The sequence below is a fragment of the Falco rusticolus genome, chromosome 6 (genome assembly GCF_015220075.1).
Source record: "Falco rusticolus isolate bFalRus1 chromosome 6, bFalRus1.pri, whole genome shotgun sequence".
Lineage (NCBI taxonomy): Eukaryota > Metazoa > Chordata > Aves > Falconiformes > Falconidae > Falco > Falco rusticolus.
Window position 1 is genome coordinate 61764591 of NC_051192.1, and position 19951 is coordinate 61784541.

Genomic DNA, 19951 nt, shown 5'->3' on the forward strand with positions numbered 1-19951 from the left:
TTATGGAGAAGACTGAAAAGCTGCCTAGTTCTGTTGCCTGCCTGTTAATAAAAGTGATGTGGTCTCCGAATTGAATTGCTATGATGTCCTGTCAAGGCTCAAAAACCTGAAGAAACAGTCTTAGGATTTTGTTCTTAGAGCAACGAACAAAGTTCAGGAAGAACACTGGAGATGCTGAATATGAATGGACCCTCTTCTTACTTTCTGAAACTAATTTTTATTTGTCCCTGTGTTAACTGGAAAGGGCTTTGTGTTTTGAAGAGTAATTTTTTTAAGTCTTTCTAGGTTGCTGAAAAGTGGAATTGAGTTAAGTCTTCTAACAGGCGTTTCAAATACAATTTTTAGTTTAGATTTTGTTGATCTCATCCCTTGCCATTTTAAGAGGTCTCAGTTGTTTTCTGTGGAGGCATTGAGAATTGGTAGCAGAGCGACATGTAGAGTTCTGGCTTGTCTTCTGTTGAGTCACTTAAAAAAAGTAATCTAGCCTTGTGAACTTCAATTATGTAGTAAATTGTTGTCTTAAGTTAGGTTATGTCTTTCTTACAAGAAGAAAAATGTGCAGTTTTTTGAATATCCAGAATGAGAAGGTAAAGAGACTGTGGTCAAAGCAATAATGTGGACAATACAAACAAAGTTTTTCAATATGCAGGAAAAATGTAATGGAAATAATAAACCCAGATTGACTGAACTGGGTATCTTAAATCAGTGTTAAATGAGTAAGATTACTTACTGGTTAAGATTAAAACCACTACTGCAGTTTAAGTCTCAGTGCCACTAGTCAGTGGTAATGTATCTGTACTCTTCATAGACCAGCTTAGAGCCAGTCAGTGTGTGTTAGCTCCTTTGGTGATGTATAACCATACTTCAGAGATTGTTTGATTTGACTACTAGGAATGTAATGCATACTTGAATAATACACAGTCAGTCTCAGTGTAGTAGTTTTAATAAAGTTATTAATACTTAGAACTCAATTAACTTTTTTTTTTCCCCCCCTCCCCAGGATGGCTTGAATTCTTTGGTCCTTGATCTGGATTATCCAGCGCTGAGGAAGAACAAGAACATCGATAATTTCTTAAATAGATGTAAGTTGCAAGTGGCCCTTAAACAATGATGTTGTGATCTCAGTCATAGGAAGCTAAGTGGCCAGAAATGTGTTGCTGATTTTCATTTTACTAATTTTTATAACTCTGAGCTTCTATATTCAGAAGGCTTTGGAGGACCATGTATTACAGAGAAGTTTCATTTTGGGGAGTCTGAAAATACGTTGGAAAATACCAGCTGTAGATCGTATTTTTTCCAACTACAATTGGAAAAATCCTTTAAAGTTATATTTTATCTTAAGTACATGCAGCAACATAATTTGCAAAGCATATCCCAGTTATTATTCGTTAAGAATTAATTACTCAGAATGTCAAAATTGTATATACAGTCTTATTTAACCTAACAAAGAAGCTTTCTGTTGATTTTTAAAACTAAATTATTGTACCTTGAAGTCTGTTGGAGCATTTTTGAACCTTTCTGTAAATGTTTGTGATTCTCCCCAAAGTAATTGTAGACAGAATCTTGGAGTTTACCGAGCATGTAAAAATTGAAGACTGTTGTTACCTCAGAGTAGCTGTATATTGTCTTTTTTAAGTGTTTTCTAGCTATGTATGTAAACAATACGGTTTTTCTTGTAAATAGTGGATTATTTGCTTTAAAATGTAAGTTGCAGTGAGTAAGTCTTCTTGTAACAGCTATGTTTTGTAGTGAGCTAATTTTGAGATACTTTTTTTAAAAACAAAAACACCACCTTTTCTATTTCATATCTTGAGGTTACTACAGATGTAGTCTTATCAGCAGCTCCTCTTTTGATTCTTTACTGGTAAGAGCTATGTGTGTCTGCCCTCTGTGTTGTTCTGTGACTCCTTTGAATATCCACTCATGCTCCTCAGTTAAATGGTGGCTGGTGTAGTCATTTTGGTGAGTTTTTGTGTTTTATATTCAGTGCTTTTCCATGAGGTTTAGCAGAGCCCTGTAGCTAGACATACAGTTTTATAGTCACCAGTAAAGTCTCATTTGGAGAAGTCACTGGAAACAATATAAGCAAGAAACAGCAGACTAGGAAGGAGAGGAATGCCTTGGGATTTTTCTCAGTTTGAGTTCAAAGAAATTCAAGCAAATATTTATGAAAGAAAGGATCAGGAACAGCATTTTAATTTTGTTGCCTGCAACTGTGCATTGTGTGTGTGATGTGAGGGGCAAAGCCCTATCTACAGTAAATATGAAAATGATATAAACTACTGTAACTTTTATGAGCTGTTCAGATTTGTCTTTACATTACAGTACTATTTTTGCAGTAGGACAAAATTAGAAACCACCTTCTAATCAGAAGATCAGTATCTTCTGCCTGTTGAAAGTAGCAACTATAAGAAAACAATTTAACCTTGGCAACAGGTTTTTGTGTTGGGTGGTTTGGTGTGTTGTTTTTTTTTTTTTTTTTCTGCAGCCCCTGAGCATTCTTGCTGTTTGTCTTCTCTTTTCTGAAGGTTTGGTCCTTCTCCTACTCTAGATTCTCTTCTGTTGTCATAATAAATATTATCGAGCATCTGATGTGGCCTGCAGGCTACCAGCAATGGCAGAAACCCAAACAGACTTTCATTCACAATTTTTTTACTGCTTTTTTAAAATTGACCATCAGTTTACAGTTGAAATAGCTTGATACTAGTTAAAGAAAATTCTGAAATGTGTTACAAAAAAATTCACAGTAGATAATTAAGAGTTTTCAGTGGTGCATTTCATCATTACCTGTTGAACTTTAAGAAAAGCGTGTAAGAGCTAACTATTTTGGCTTACGTATTGTGATGCTGTACATCTCTCTTAGGAATCACCCATGTAACTTCTGTCCTGTTTCCGTACTGCCTGAGATAGAATGAAAAATAGTGCTGCATATCTTCTGTGATTTACACTATTTTAAAAACAAAAATTTCTGAAATGAGTAAATATTTGAGGCTGGTAATATTTTGGCATTGCAACTGAAAGAATCAGTCCTGGCACACCAATGTGTTTCAGAGGCCTTTCCAACACAAATGTTTGTGTGGTTTGTTACGAACCTGACTGGGGAACTGAGCAGAATTAATGCAAAGAGCTGGGTGGTTGATTTGTTTGGTTTTTTTTTTTTGTTGAAACTAGTCAGGCACAAGAAGAGCAAAGACCCGCTTATGATTTTCATTTCACTTCACTGATACTTGTGCTAGCACATAAGGAGCTGCTCGGGTGCAGGAAAAAAAAAACCACAGGAGAACTGAGCTCTTAGTGGCATTACCATTTTATGTAACTTAAAGTTGCTGAACCCATAGCTCATATCTTTTTGGAAACTCTTCTGAGGGTAGCAAGGATCAGTGGAAAGGAAGAGCATACATGTGCTTGCTGAAGCCTCTTGCTACCTTGGACTTGAAAGAAGAGTTGGGAATCGTATTAAGAATTTATGGAACACTAAGTTGTTGCTCTTAGGTTAGGGAACAGTGAGTTCTTGTCTCTTCTGATTTTTCTCAGCATCTGAAGAGCTGTAGCAAATGCCTAGCTGGGAATTATTGTCAAAAGGTTCTGACAGACTCTGGCGAGCTGTCTGTGCCAGGGACGTGGAGCCTGCATCCTTCCTCAAGGTTTTCTGAGGCAACTGCGGAGAGGTGGTGGGGCCATCTTGTGAGTTTGCAGTCTGTAGTGAGAAGTGAAACAGCTGAGGCGGAGTTATTGCTTATGATTGTTTTAATCCATATTACACAAATCTTCAAAAATTGTGGAGAACACTGCAATAATCATCACGCTTAGTCAATTTAATCACTTAATTCTTCCACAGTAACACTTTCAGAAGGAAATTTTTTTGTCTACCATATTCCCAGGGGTTTCAATATATCCTACTCCAGACCTGCTGCAGTCATTGCTAATCAGGTTAATGTTTTATTAATAGCTTATTTTAATTTAAAAATGAAGTCATTTGAATCTCAGCTGAAATATTAGTTGATTTTCAGCTCAGCTCATAGTTTCAAGCTGAAACTCAAAATGTTTTAACTTATTTTACAAAGCTACAATTTATTAATTGCCCATACTATAGAAGTTCAGTATATCCTGTTTCTGTGACCACTTTGCAGAAGCAGCCTCTTCACATGTTTAATATGCAAGAAACACTTTCATTGCCTGCTTTCCCTGACTATTCTGATTTCTTACCACTTCCTCTAAGGCACTGAACCAAAGTAGAGCATGTATTTATTATATGAGATACTTAGGTGCCTCTTAATAATACAACTATTCCCTATTAAACTGTTAGGTTTCTGGTTAATTTGTTGGTTTTTTTGGAGTATTCATAGTGCAGGAAAGCATAATGTAATACTCAATTCCTAAAACAATAAGAGGAATCTCATGGTCCTCTGAGAGCAAAAACTAGCTTGCTTATTTTAGAAAAGAAGCTTGAGCTTTCCAGCATGGGTTTAGTGTAACAAATCTTTCTGGTCTCTTCCTCTTCTGTCATCTAGGCTATGACAACAGGTTGAATAAATTCTTCCAAGTCACTTTTTCTGCCATCTGAGACTTGCCAAGTGTTGGATCATGTCTTAGTAGATTGTGCCTTTTTGGTGGTCTCCATGCAGGTATTATGTAGCCTGTTAGCTGCTTTAACTTCTGGGAGCAGAAAGTTAAATAATTAAGCAACAGTTTAAAATATTTAATAATTCATAATCTTATAATCAGAAATAGAAGGGCATGAAGAATGGATTTTGAGTAAGTCCAAACAGTAGCACAGGAGGTGGTGCCATCAACAGGCCTGGTATAATCCATAAGCCTCGGCTCCCAAAATGGATCAGTGACTTCCTATGCATTACCTAGCATCACTAAAAAATCGGAAACCTCCATTATTAAAATGATTTGCTTATATTGTGGAGGTTGGCAAACTTCTAGAGTGTAATGGTAGTGGTTGTATTTACAGTAGAAGGAACTTTCAGTGCAGGTGTGTTACTTGTGCAGCAGCTTTGCTAATCCCCTGAGTAAACTTCCTGGAAAGTTGCTCTTGCCATTATCCTCTTCAAGCAGACACTGCTTACTTAGAAGATTTGTCTGTTAAGATTAACTTCTTGCAGAAGTAACAGTTCTGGTTCCTTCCCTTACATTTTCTTATGTTGCTTGAAGTTGCTGAATCATATGCCAGCCATATGGTTACCAACAGAAATGTGTTATCTGGTATGATATTAATGCCTATCATGACTGTAATTCTCTGTGCTCTATACTTACTGTCAGTGACAGATGAAATGTCAGATGCCAAGAAGAATCTTAGAAGTTTAGTGCATTGTAGAACTTACACTGAGTTAAGGAGCTGACTGCCTCTCTGGTTTCTTTTTGGCTTCCTCAAGGCTACTCCTTCCTAGGTCTTTGCAGTTGCCTTGGCAGTTTGGGCTCTAGTTCCATTCTTAAATGATACTGTTCTGGTAAGAGTAGTGATAGGAGAGGTATCAAATAAGCAACTTTTCCCAAGCTCCCATGAATTAGAGCCACAGTGTTTAAGACAGACTGTCTTAGATATATAAACAAGTTATATGTCAGTGTTATTAACCAGTTTTCCATTTGGGTGCTTGGTAGATGCAGAGCATTTCAGTTCTGCCATCAGGCTTAGTTTCATTAAGTCAGGTATGTCCCCTCTGCAAGTCAGAGGACTGCTGTTTTCTGTTTTCCTATCTTGCGCTCCTTTCATCTATGTAAGACAAAATACTTCGTGTCCCCCTTTCTTCCCTCTGGAGGGGGAAACGCTAGCCTGTCCGAAGCTATGCCTTCTAGTTTCTGCTGCTCCTGCAAAGTCTCCAGTTTCTTGTTCCTCGGACACCTTTGACCAGATATTACGTATGCACCCCTAATTACTTTAGCCTTTCTGTTGTGCTTTTTGTTTGGTTTTGGGCGGGTGTGGGATTGCAGCACTTCCTGGCCATACTTCATTTTAACTCCTGGCTAGACTTTTGCCTAGGGCAGCAACTTTTGACTTAATGTACTCCATAGCAGCACTCATTGACTGACTGTGTCTGGTCTGTGGGGATAAAATTGCACTCCCTTGCATTTTTATTCCTCGTTTATACACACCCCAGAACTACCTAATACACTTCCCTTTTAACTTTTAAGAAAATAATCTGGTTGTGAACATTTTTTTTTCCCCCTTAAAGAGCAGAAAAGCTTGGTTTTCTGCACCCCACTTTTCTATTCAGGTATTTATTCCATTTTCACAAGCACTTGTAACCTTCAGCCACATTCTTGCTGCCAGCTGTCAGTGACTGATCCAAACACTCTGCCCTTTCAGAAAGTGAAGCTTCATTTGTTTAAAGGTTATAGTGCCATTTTCAAGCAGTAAATCAAAAACTGTCTTTAAATACTTGCTATCCAGCATTCCTGGTCCTTCCCATGTTAAAGAAGAAACTTGAGTCGTAGGTGACAACATCTTGCGTTTTAGGACTTTTACTCAAATGTCACAATATTTTTATAAGATTCCATTATATTCTGGGGCTGGGAAATCCACTCTAATGTCTTCCTTTAAATCTGACATTTTCCTTCTGCTGGGCTTTGTGCTGTTGCAAATTTATGAGGCTGTAAGATACAATCTGTGGTTTCTGTGCATGCAGATACCACAAATGTACAAACTCATCTGTGTGAAACCTTGTGAAAATTCAGTCCTCTGCTAAAAGGGTAGTGTGGAAATGTCTCCTGCACCTTGAATTAGATTGTTATGTGATACATGAACTAAACCGTATGATCCACCATGTTGCAATTACGGCATTGCTTAAGGATTTCTCTGAGCTTGCCACCTTGCAGCCTGTTTTTTGATTCAGGTTAGTTCCAATGCTTTGATTATTTGTTCCATATCTGTCTAAATGTTATGACAAAACAGAAAATCCATCTGTATAACTGATAGCTCCACAACACCTGCATTGCTAGATGATGATTATTATTTTTAACTGAGATTATTAAATGTTAGTTAAAGGAGTTAGGAGGTGTGACATCATGGCTCTCTACAGCTTCCTGAGGTGGGGAAGTGGAGAGGGAGGTGCTGATCTCTTTTCCCTGAAATCCAGTGAGAGGACATGTGGAATGGTTCAAAACTGCACCAGGGGAGGTTTAGACTGGATATTAAGAAACATTCTTTACCAAGAAGGTGGTCCAATGCTGGAATGGGCTTCCTAGAGAAGCGGTCAATGCTCCAAGCTTGTCAGTGTTTAAGAGGCATTTGGACAATGCCCTTAATAACTTGCTTTAACTTTTGGTCAGCCCTGAATTGGTCAGGCAGTTAACACCAGATAATTGTTGTAGGGCCCTTCCAGCAGAAATAGTCCATTCTCTCTTCTATTAATCTTTTACTAGAGCAAGTAGGATTTCTCTATCCTCAGCATTTCACGGGGATGATAAAACTGGTAACTCCTCTCAGTTGGTATCTCATTTGCTTACTTCACATATTGTTGGGTATTTCATTGCTTAACTGCAATGTTTAATGCTTAAACAGTTTCACTGGAGCTATATTAACATTGTTTATAATTTCGGTATTGTATTTCGAACACAGAAGTATTCCTGTGAGTTCCTGACCAATAATGGAGCTATGTAAAACTACACCCTGCTCTTACTTTCAGCATGTATAAATCCCTGCCATCTCATTTCACACATTTGAAACATCCCAGAAACATCTGAAATCAATGTGATTCCCCTCCCTCATGAGAATTAAAATTGTCTTCAAACACGTAATTGCGCATTCTCTCCGACTTGAAACTTGCTGATACTCCTGTACTGCTGCTTCCTGTGAATTTGCATTTGTCCTCCTCATCTTGTGCCAAAGCTTCTGACCTGCAATTAAGCTTCCAAGCACAGTCGTCCCTTCCCAAACTGCAAAATTAAGTTCACATCATGAACAAAATAATAAACTTGGTGTGGGTGAAGCACTGTTGCTGTTCTAAGCTTCCTGTCTAAGCTTTTGTGATTCAATATAGAAAACGGCCTCAGAATTATCATGACTCCTTTTCCTGTTCACACTCTGGATTATTTCAGTCTTATTGGTACACTGAATGTAGCAAATTTGTCTGCTTTTGAGGTTTTTTACTTGCCTCTGTCCTTACAACTTTACTAGCAGACTCTTTTTCCCTCATTAACTTTTTTTTTCATTAAATCTCTCCGCTTCCCCTTCACACCTAATCTTTTCCTCAGAAGAATAAATTTTCAGTTGCATTTTTGCATTCCACAGGTTAGGAAGGACTTCTGGAGATCCACTGGTGCAACTCTGCTCAAAGCTAAACCAGTTTTGGTGTTAATCAGGTTGTTCAGGTCCTTGTGCAGTTAAATTTTGAAAATTTCAAAAGAGGGAGGTTTTGTAGCTGCACTGGAAAGTCTGCTCTATTCCCCAGGTCTAAGGATTCTTTTCTTAAAAAATCGGATTTCTGATGTTTCAACTTGTCTGTTGCCTCTTGTCCTTTCACTTTTCACCTCTTAGAAGTAAAACCGCCTTTCAACTTCTGTTAAGGCCAGCCATTTAGACTTCCCTAAGCTGAACAATTCCTGTTCTTTTGGTTTCTCTATGAGCATCAAGCGGTCCCACTCCCTAAGCATCTTGGTGGCCATCCATTAAGCTAGGGGAAGTTTTGTTATTTTTCTTGCACAGAGGAGCCCAAGGCTTGACATAGCATTCCAGATGTGGACTCAAAGTGACAAACAAGAGGGGGAAAAATCACTTCCCTCAGCCTACTGGTTAAGTATTAACCAACACAGCCTCGTATGAAGTCAGAGCAAAGGCTTGCTGCTCTTTCCTCTTTGTTCATTTTGTCCACCAGGGCTCTCAGGTCCTTTCTCAAGGTGTCTTCTGGCTGGTACATGCCATCCTATACTGTTGTGTGGTGTTGTTTCATCCCAGCTACCAGACTTGCATTTGTCTTTGTTGGAACTTTGCGAGGATCCTGTCTGTGCATTGACCCATCCTGTCTGGGTGCCCTCCAGTGTAACTTTGAACCACTGACCATGACTCCATGACTGCAGCAAGTTTTCCACCCACCTTGTAATTTCTTTGTGCAATCCATCTCAGCCTGGTTTGGCTACAAAGATACTTTGAGATGCTGCATTGAAAGTTGTGCTACAGTCGAGGAAAGGAAATGTGTACTGCTCTCCCCTTGTCCACCAAGACAGACATCTCATCATGGAAGGCAATCAGGTTAATCAAACACAGTTTGTCCTTTTTAGATCCATATTGGCTGTTCCCATCCTTTCTTATCCATCAGGTGCTTGGAAGTGGATTCCAAAAGGATTTGCTCTATGGTCATCATGGGCAGTGAGGTTAGGCTGCTGTTTCAGCCTGTAGCTTTCTAGATCCTCCTTGTTGCCTTTCTAGAACACTGACATGACATTTGCCCTTCACCAGTCATCAGGAGCCTCCCTGAGTTGCCATGACCTTTTGTGATGACAGATAACAGCCTTGTAATGGTGTTAACTGGCTCCTTCAGCACACTTGGATGAATCTTGTGTCGTCTCAGAGTGTATGTCAAGTTTGCTTTACTGGTCCTTAACTCTGACTTCCTCTACTGCCATACTTCACCATCCCACCGACACTGCTAATAGTTTCAGGAAGCTGGGAGACCTGTGAGCAGAGTTCGCCAGTGAAGTATGAGGCAAAAAAGGCATAGAGTACCTTGATCCTTCTGCATGTCCTTCAGCACTAGATCGATCCCCTACCCCACTGAGAGCAGCAAGCCCGCATTTACCTTATTCTTTCTTTTATTGCCAGTGTATTTATAAAGGCTCTTGTTTTCCTTCATAACACTTGCTAGTTTCAATTCCAGCTGAACTTGGCTTTCCCAGTTTCATCCTTGCGTGCTTGGTTGATTCCTGCTGGGTAGCCCATCCCCGCTTCCATGTTACAAACCTTCACATTTTGTGCTTGAGTTGAGGCTGAGGTTGCCCATTCACCCAGACTGGCACTCTGCCATGCCTGCTCAATTTCTAGCAAACTTGAACAGACTGTTTTTGTGCCATGAACATGTCATCTTTGAAGATCAACCCACTCTTCTACCCTCTGCAGCAGCTTCCCACAGGATCCTGCCTGTGAGTTTCCTCAACAAACCATAGTCTGTTCTCCTGAAGTCCAAGTTCTACTATTTTTCTTCCTTAGCTCTCTCAGGGTCTTAATTTCCATGTTCACATGGTTGCTTCAGCCAAGGCTGCTACAAACTTTGTCATCCCTGGCTACTTCTTTCTTGTTTGTGAGTAACAGATCAGAGTGCCTCCCTGATTGGGCTTGTTGCTCACTTGGGTCAAAAGAAATGTTCTTGATGGTCAGGCATCTCCTGGATTGCTTGTGGCCTGCCAGATTGCTTTTCATGAATAGGCAGGAATGGTTAAACTATTTACTAGATGTTAGTTATTATTAACTCACTGCTGACAATGTAATCTTTAATGTCATACTGAATTAACCATACCTCTGATCCTTTTTTCCCTAAATTCAGATCTGAGATCCCCTTTAATGCCTTTCTTGGGATCGAATTCCACAGTCTTTGACCCTAAACAGGAATCTGGTGCAATATATACCTCTACTCCTCTCTGAATATGAGCATCCACAGTTTTTGATACAATTACGTGCTTTTCCCAGGTCTTGTTCCAGCCAGCCTGTTTTGCTTTTTTGTTCTTCCTCTTGAGTGTGTGTGTGGGCAGCATCAAAGCTTGTAACTCTTAAGAAAGATTACCTTGAGTATTATGGATTCCATTCATTGCTCCCATTATTTTTTGTCCTTGTAATAAGAATCAATTTTTAAAATGCATTTAGTCAGGAATGCATGCACTGGCATGCTACATTGACAAAATCAAAGAGTCTAGGACCTTGTATGTTTTTAGAATTTGTCAGAGGTCAGAATCTCACTGGTTTCCCTTACAGATTCCCACAGCTGCCAACAAGAAAAATGCTGAAAGACAGAGCTTATCTACAGAATATTGCACCAGAGGATACTTGAACAGCGCATTGTACACCTACTTTTAAAAAGTGTAGAACTACACATGCAGTGAACACTAAAAAGTACTTTGAGATGGTCAGCATTTACACAGATATATGTCAACTTGAATTAATATTTCATATGGATTGAATGAGTAGATCTGAAGTCATATCCTTGAATGATCTGAAGTTGTACATGAAGGTTACTGAGTTATATCCCGCCCTGTTTTACTGCTGTTGAACCCTCTGGGTGTGTAGGAACAGGTTGCACCTGCAGTGCTTTTGTGTGTACCAGGTACTTTACACTCCTGCATTATCAGTGGAGTGTCTGGATCCTGGCAGCACAGTGGGTGGCAACGAATAATTGTCTGAAAATTCAAGATAGGCATCTCTGGTTCTTTTCATTACCAGAGTCTCTCTGTAAGCTTGTGAATGGTTATTAAAGGTGTGAAATGAGAGTCAGCAAAATCTAATTTGGTTGTTACAGCTAAAGGTAGAGGGTTAATAGTTTCCAAACAGTAATGAAAGGGGACATTAATAGTGACTGCAGATTTCAAGAATTACCAAGGCAGCTCTAAACATTTAAATAAAACCATATTATTTTGACTATAAATGAAAAATGTTAGAGAAAAGTCTTGATTTTGTTAATACATGTATTATCAAAACTTTTATTTGTTTTAGATGAGAAGATTGTGGAAAAAATCCGAGCTTTACAAATGAAAGCTGAAGACTATGATGTTGTTAAGGTGATTGGAAGAGGGGCTTTTGGAGAAGTGCAGCTGGTAAGAATGCAGTGTTTTAATGATTAGACAGATTTACAGCTTTAGCCAAAACCTTCCCCAGTCTTGCATGCTTTATATCTAAAAATGCATTGTTATAAGGAATAAGTGTTACATTCATTTTATCGTGAGGTAATTTCTGTGCATAGTAAACAGTGCATCCACGTATAAAACATGATTGATTGGAAGGGAAGGATTTGGGAAACCATTTTTATCCTTTGGTCAAAATGAAAAAGGCAGTTCATGGCAATTCTAATTTATTTTTTTTTTTCGCCATAAGTATCACTGTATAACAATACCTGAAACCTTCCTCTCAAAGAGCAAGCAACAAAAAAATTTGTTTTGCTCTTATAATTGTGATGCTTGCATTGTGTTTAACTGATATACGACTCATTTGAGTTTGGTTTCTTTAAAGACACTTAACATTGTCTACTCAACATATTACCCTATATAATATCTAATATAAGAATGGGATTACTTTAGAATTTCTCTGCAATATAAATTTAAATTTTAAAGAAAAAAGCAATCAAAATACAAAAAGTAACTTAGTGTGTCATGCATAGCCTGCTTTTCATTTAATTTTGATTTTTCCTAGACTTCTATGTCATACATACTGTGTGATAAATAGCACAAAAATGTGAGCATATGTAAAAGATGGATTGACATGTCAGTTTTGAAATAAGCTGTGGATGTAAGCACCAAACAGAATCTGAGAATACAAACACCAGAGACAAGTTATAATGAGCTAACAGATAACTGCACCAGCAGATGCATGATAATTTTCTGTGTAAGCATTTTTAGAGGAAGAGAGATGTAAAACAACTCAATGGAAAGGGGAGCAACTGATCTGCAGCAATTGAAGCTTATTATCTTGTTGCCACAAAGTAACAAAAATTACCCTGTTGCTTGTGCCTTTTGACATGGAACTGCCATTTTAGTGTTCTGTGCTAATTTTGCACTAGGAAGGTGGGAAAGTCGTATTGTCTTGTAAAGCAGTTTTGGAAAATACAAAGATGTTCTGGAGTTCTGTTGAAGAATTTGGCGAGATCTTAGCTTTGAAGTGCTTGTAGGAGGTACACAGTATGTAATAGCAATAAATTCATTATCCATTTATAAAATTTTTTGTATTTTCCATCTTCGTATTGGTGAAATTTGTTGGAACTGGGAAGAAAGCCCTGCAAGTAGCCTAATGCTGTTTGCATGACTCATGAGTAATTTGCAAGTTTAGATGTTATTCATGTGACAGTTAACAATTTAATCAACAATTTTTATTCATTTAGGTTGTTTTTTAAAGCAACTTCATCCAAGCGTGGCAACATGTGAATGTAGCTTCCTCTTCTCTATTACATAAAAGCATGGCTCCCTCTTCCTTACACTGAGAAGGGGCTGCCGCAGGGAGCTTTGTAAGAAAGCACTCTACTCTCTGTCATTTCATTGACAGTCACGTCAAATGGTTTGTTTTAAAATCTTCTCTTAAACATTTTTATCATCATATATATCCACTTACAGTAGCTAACAGAGATACTCCTTTTTCATGAACTTGCATGGGAAGTCAGTGAAGAATCAAGTTGTAAAGAGCAGTGCCTTGTGCATTTGGGGGCGGGGGGGCGCAGAAGATGAAAAAGGAGATCCCAATAACAGAAGTCATGTGCGTTTTTTGGGTATCACACTGATATATTTGCTGGAAGCATCCAAGAGAACTGTATTTTTAATGTGCTTCAAAAATCAAAATACATTGGTTTTATGTGTATTTCTAAGAACTTAATAGTTTTTCAAAATATTGTTTTCTTTTTAACGTTCCATTTCAAAAATAATTTATTAATTTGTCCTGGCTTAGAATGGAGGTTTTTTTCTTAATTCACTGTGTCATGCACAATTTAAATTCTAAACTAGAGATGATTTTTGATGATTTTTCACAGTGTATGTGCTGCAGTTAGGTAGTTTGAGGGATATGAAGACAAACTTCTCATTTGTCTCAGCATTATAGTGTGATGGTAAAATGCATTGTCACTTGGTCATATAATGATGGGGTTTGGGGTTTTTTAATTCTTTAAATAAGCCCTTCAAGCCCCAAAATAATAAAAAAAAAATACAACTAAGAATACTTGGTACTGGAAGGGAGCTTCTGTATGTCATATGGACCTCTTCTGTACTTAATGCCAATTTAAAAGAACACTTTTTGTGGAATGCATAACATTAGGATTTCCACAGTCTTACAGCTGAAAAACAGTGGGTTAAAAAATACAGCTGTAAAACTGAACTAATATTAGCTGGTGATCAGGGCATACATACCTAGATTTTTTGCCTCACAAGGTATGATACAAGTTTAAACTATTGAGCTAAGCTATATCTATTTCTACTCCATTCAAAATGTTAACACCACAGTTGCAGGTGACGGATTTGTGGCAATCAAAATATTTTGCAATACATTCTGTGATCAAAATAGAAATTTGCTTCAGTGGGGGCTTAATGCAGAAAGAACCATAAATAAAACATGATTAAGTACATGAGTTAAATTTATGAATGTCGTGTTATCAGTGTATGCTGTTATGCATAAACACTTGTAGTACAAATATTTGTAATAGTTAAATGTAACAAGCCAAAAACGAGTATGTTAATATACAGCATAAAATAGTCTGCTATGATGTCCTTCATTTAATTTTGTTTCCCCCAAGCTTTCCGCCCCAGTAGAGCATATTCTTGTGAAGGAAGTGGTGTGGAGACATCAGCTTTCCAGACTCTAGCAAGAAGGAAAACACTCTACTGTTGTATCTTATAGCTAGATTTTTTAGAAAAGCCTCATTTCCCCACCCCCCCTTCTTCTCCCCAGAAAACTAAAAAATACTCTCCAGTAAAGAGAGATCAGATGCCTCTGATATGAGCATCTGGCTTGGGTGGAAAAACAATTTCCTTGTAGCTCCAGAAGTATTAAGCTTTACTCTTGAGTTCTGGCCTCTGGCTTTGCTGGGTCTGTGGTGGGAAAGCTAAGAAGGTAATTACCAGCTGCAGATCACTCCTTTTCTTATGCAGTGCCTTGAATAAAAGTGACTGGTGTCTAGGGCAGACAGAAAAATTGAATTATGGTGCTTAATATGTTATTTTTGGTTTATGCAGAAACAGTAATTTATGAAAGCACATCTTGAGTACCTGTTGTTTGTTTTCACTTGAGGAAAAATCTTCTTGATTTGAAATTGAAACATACCCTTAGATCCTTCTCCCAGTTCTAATCACAAAGTAAACATTGCAGTGATGTAGCGGACTGACTTATTTATGCACTGAAATAGAAAACTAAAGCAAGGCTAAGTCTTCCTTGTATTTGGGTAGTAAAGGATGGTCTGGCTGATTGTCTTTACTATATGATTTTTTAGCATTGCAAGCCAGTGGTTGTCATGGCCCATGTAAACAGGTGCTGGTTTAACTTTTTCCATTAAGTGCTTTATTAGGTTTAGTTCCACAGCCACTGCTGATGTACACTTCCTTAGTAATACAAAAAAAAAGCAGTCACGGTCTGCTACCTGAAAATTTGTCTGAACATGAATTTTGGTACCCTATCTGTAGTAATTTCTTATGGCTGTATTAAGTATTTTAGGATATTTGTGATTATTTCAAACCTTAGAGCTCATTTCAGAGCTCCACTCCAAGATCTTAATTTTCTTTTATGATAAAAGAGATGGTACCATTATCAATATTACATGCTCAAACTGATAACTTCAAGTGGATATGTTATTTTCTTTGCCTACAGACTGTCTTCCAACATGAAATTATGGATGCATTTTGTGTGCACTTGTTTCTTGAAAGTCTTAGACAGATGAAGCAGAGTAGAGGGAAATTCTTATTTCTTAATGCATTTTCCTAAGTTAAACGAGGCCGTGTTACTCAGTGCTGAAGGCACGAAGGGATTTTCCTGCCTATTTTGAGAGTTACTGTGGTGAGCTGCAGTTTAAATTTGGCAGTTCATTTAAATGGTTGGAAGAAATTGAAACATCGTGACAGTTTAATACATGAATAATCTGCTATATGAGTCTCTATATATATGTACAGATACAGCTCTGGGTAAAGAGCACAGTGGTTAACAGCTAAATAGGCTGTCTCCAGCGGCCCGGCCATGGTGGTGATAAAAGGGGCAATAGCACCAGTAGGTCTCTTCACCTGTAAGGTATGCCAAGACACACTCGGTCTTTGGATGTGCCAGTAAGCTAGTTGTTGCTTTATTTCCTTGATTTTTGTAAAGAGAATGAAGCTATCTTGAAATTTTTTCAAGAAATAATTTAGCCAACTAGTGACCTGTTGGCACTACCTCAGAAAGGTTCACAGACTATGATTTCCGGTCCCTCTGGTTTACTTCGCTTCTCCTATGCATGAGCTTGCTTCAGGCTGTGCTGACTTTCCGAGAATTTCCCCTCCCCCCACCCCCCCCACCCCCCCCCAAGTAGTGGGAGACAATTATTCTTGTAAATGAAGGTAGCTATGCAAACCACACCCGGGCAAGAGTACACAATGATTTTAGGAACTGTAAACGAATAAATACATCGCAGAGCTTTACACGAACTTTCACAGAAAATGCATCTTCAATTAAACAATATCTTTTTGAGGTTGCTGGTCTTTATGCATCTTCTAGTTTTAAGAACAATTACAAAAGCTCTACTTTTTGGAGTATACCATAAATATGGGTATATGGAGTGGTGTACCAAGTCTTTGTAAATAATCCCATGTGAGATTAGTAAATGGGAAGGAGATTAGTTTCCAGAATCCTTTCTTAGGACATCTTCACTAGCTGGTAGATTGTTAACATCTTAGAATATACATGCTTGGAGAATTGTTAATGCGTGTAGAGAACATGTTCTGATTTGGTGTTTGGTTGGAGGTTTTTTGATCTACCTATACAGAAGGTCGTTGGTTAGTGTTAAACTATCCAAGGTACTAATCCTAAAACTTTTGTACCTGTATCTTGAGAGCAAAAAGCCCCAATTTCAAGAACAGCAATTTCATAAATAATCCTGTTTATGTTCGTGTTCTCACCCTTTCCAAGATTTACACATGCACCTGATGCTTCATCTGTTTCTGGAGATCATTCCTGTTGCCTTCACCAACATTAATGTGTTCAGCTTCTCAGGAGCAGCAGGCTGATGCTCCCAGATTTATAGATCAAATAGGTGCCTCTGAGGCTTTGTACTGCAGATGTAATGGACCTGAAACATTTACAGGTATTCAGGAAAAGAGGCTATTAAACATTCTTTCAAGTAGCATAATTAAACGAGGTTGCGAGATACGGGTTTTTTACTAAATGCGAGGGTTTTAAATGCTCCAGAAAATTGTAACCATTTAGGTCTGATTTCACAAATTAGTCCACTGAATTTTTTATTTTAATGTGAAGAAAAAAATGCGGAAACTTAAGATGCAGTTAATTTCTTTTTTTCTGCTGATTCAGACATAGCTGAATACTTCTGACTTTGATTTCTGCAAGGAACACTCAAGAATGGTAAAAGCTGATCCTTTCGTAGTTGTTTCATAAAGTGTCATAAATCTAACATTTCATTAACAGAATAATGAATTTACAGTCTGTACTTTAAGGATTTTGTTTCGTGCCCATATTCAGATAAAGTTTTCAAAAATATTTCAAGATTTTGTCATAAAAGTTTTAAATTCAGTTTCTCAACAACTTTTATGTTATTAATTTTACACCATTTTTTTTTAAAGGGAGTTTAAGAACTACTTAAGAAATAGCAGTCTTTTTTTGTGACAAATAAAAATTGGTAGAAGCTGAAGTGAACTGCTTGCAGAATTTCTAATGTGAATGAATGCAACAGATAGATGGTGTTCAGAATAAAAAAATACAAGCAGAGTTGCATTTTATTTCTCCTTACACATCAGAACTTTTGAAGGGGGAATAGGCAAGCATTTCTTTTCTCTTCTGTAAACAGAATTATTTATTTATTTATTTAAAGTGTTCAGGGTGATTTGAAATAGATGCATTCACTCAGAAATTTTTAAGAGCAACACTCCAGTTCTGTAGAGAAGGATGGTACTTCTGTCATTCTGAGGTTTGGGTTTGGCTGGTTTTGTTCGGGGTTTTTTTGAGTTTGGTTTTTCATTTTTTTTTTAATCAGTTTCAATTTGAGTAATCAGACTACTCCACTCAGCTCTCAGTTTTATGCTCATAGCCATAGTTAGGAAGAACATAATGCTTTTATCCATGCTTCTTCAATAAAACAGCTACCTCCTAAGAGGTCCCACAGCCCTGAGGCATGGCCCCCTCTTGGCCCTGCAGCTCTTCATCTGGGGTTGTAGCAGCAGCTGCAGCAGTTGGCCAGTCTCTAGCATACCTTCCTTCATTTGGCATTCTTGTTGCACCCCTGCTATGTTTTTTTGGAGCAGCTGTTAGATTTTTCTTTCCAGGTTTGGAAGTTATCAAATCTTTACTGTGCAGAAAGCTTGGTAGGTGAAGACCTATAGGCATTGCATAACAGAAAGCAGTTAGTACAGGAGAAGTACACTATGCCAATATTCAATTTTTTTAGAAGGCATTTAAAAAAAGTTATTTTTCTTCTTTCTCAATCAATAGGTTCGCCATAAAATGACACAGAAGGTTTATGCAATGAAGCTACTTAGTAAATTTGAAATGATCAAGAGATCAGATTCAGCCTTTTTCTGGGAAGAAAGAGATATCATGGCCTTCGCCAACAGTCCATGGGTGGTTCAGGTAATGAAGATGTGTAAAATAATAATAATAAACCTGGTTTTGAATTTACATCTAAACTCAAATAATGGTTTACGTTCATATTTAATTTCTTAAAAATACATATTTGCAGTAATTTCACTGAGTTTTGTGGATTTGGCTGTATTAGAAAGTAGATTAATTTACATGTTAGTCACTACAAATGCATCATAAACCAGAATTAAACAGATATTTTTTTTAATAATAGGGAGGTTATTTTTCCAACTAAGAAAAATGCTGTATGGAAATACAAAAACAAATGTCAACATTATTTCCAGTCTTTCCTTTATGATATAGTCAGTTGATCAGTGCTTTAAGTAGTTACTGTCTTTTCAGCTGTGATTTGGTAGGTGGATGAGTGTATACTTCTGGTCTCCTGCAAGACAGGAGGTTGTAGCGGTCATTTGCTTGAAACCATCTTCTGTTTAGTGCTCAGTTATCACGTCACAGCTCAGAAGTAATATCCAAGTAATGCAGAGTTGCCTTCTTCAGCTGGTTGTGAACACAGTTGCTTGCAGCTGTCTCACAACATGTATTATCATCACATTTGTAATATGAATTATGCCTTTGGGAAAAATTAGTACTCAATATTTTAATTTGTTATAACTGGTAAATTACACGAATTAATGAGTAGTGAAAGCATATGCTTGGAGAAATAGTACTTGATTTTGTTTAATAATTAATACATTTAAATGCTTTCACGTATGTTGACATGCTTCTGTATATTTAAATAAGTAAAGACTGACCTTAAGCTTTCCATGTATTCTTCATAATGCTTTACCTCATACATGCAAAAAATGTTTTACAAGGGGTTTTTGTTTAATGTTTTGCTTTTCTGAACGTATTCTGTGTTCTTGCCTATATTCAGCAGAAACAACCAAATAGATGAATTTTTATTTAGTTCTTTGTTTTTGTTGTAATGACAGTAGTTGTCTGGAGTTATTTTTATTTTTCACATGCAGTTGGAAGTAATAAGAAATGTATGACACTCAATTTTTAAAGGAAAGTGTAGCAAGCATGATATAAACGTGTGTGTGCATTTGTAAATAGCAAATTAGTCAAAGTGTAGTTGCAATTGTGCCTTCTATGATGGAATGTATTAATGTGATGTATTTAGAGAATGTAGTCCAGTGGGATAGAATATTGAAGTGATTTTAAGAAAATGTATGTCCTGTTCTGAGCTAGAAACTGGGACAGATCGCACTGCTGCTCTGTGCCTTCTTTTTTATGTGGAAAAACAAGTGAAACCATAGCCCTAGATAATTTTTAAAAGAAAAATTAAATCCCTTGGAGGCAATAACAAAAGTAGTGTATAATGGCATAGTATTGTTATTTATTATGTTGCTGTATTAATAGCTTTACATGTAAGAATACAGAGACTATTTTGAATTTTAATTTAGATTTTAATGACTAAATGCATTATATTGTATACTGTATATACTACTATGCATTTGTGAAAAAAAAACATCAAAACAAACAAAAAAACAGTGCTATATA

At 37.4% G+C, this 19951-nt stretch overlaps 1 protein-coding gene across 3 annotated transcripts in view; it reads left to right on the forward strand.

The window, feature by feature from the left end:
* Positions 1-19951, forward strand: part of ROCK2 (Rho associated coiled-coil containing protein kinase 2) — a 100908-nt gene that overhangs the window by 41875 nt on the left and 39082 nt on the right. For all 3 annotated transcript variants that reach the window (XM_037391422.1, XM_037391419.1, XM_037391421.1), the window contains exons 2-4: positions 1001-1082; positions 11642-11742; positions 18302-18439. In XM_037391422.1, the coding sequence (XP_037247319.1) occupies positions 1001-1082; positions 11642-11742; positions 18302-18439 (321 nt within the window). The remainder of the gene's footprint in view (positions 1-1000; positions 1083-11641; positions 11743-18301; positions 18440-19951) is intronic.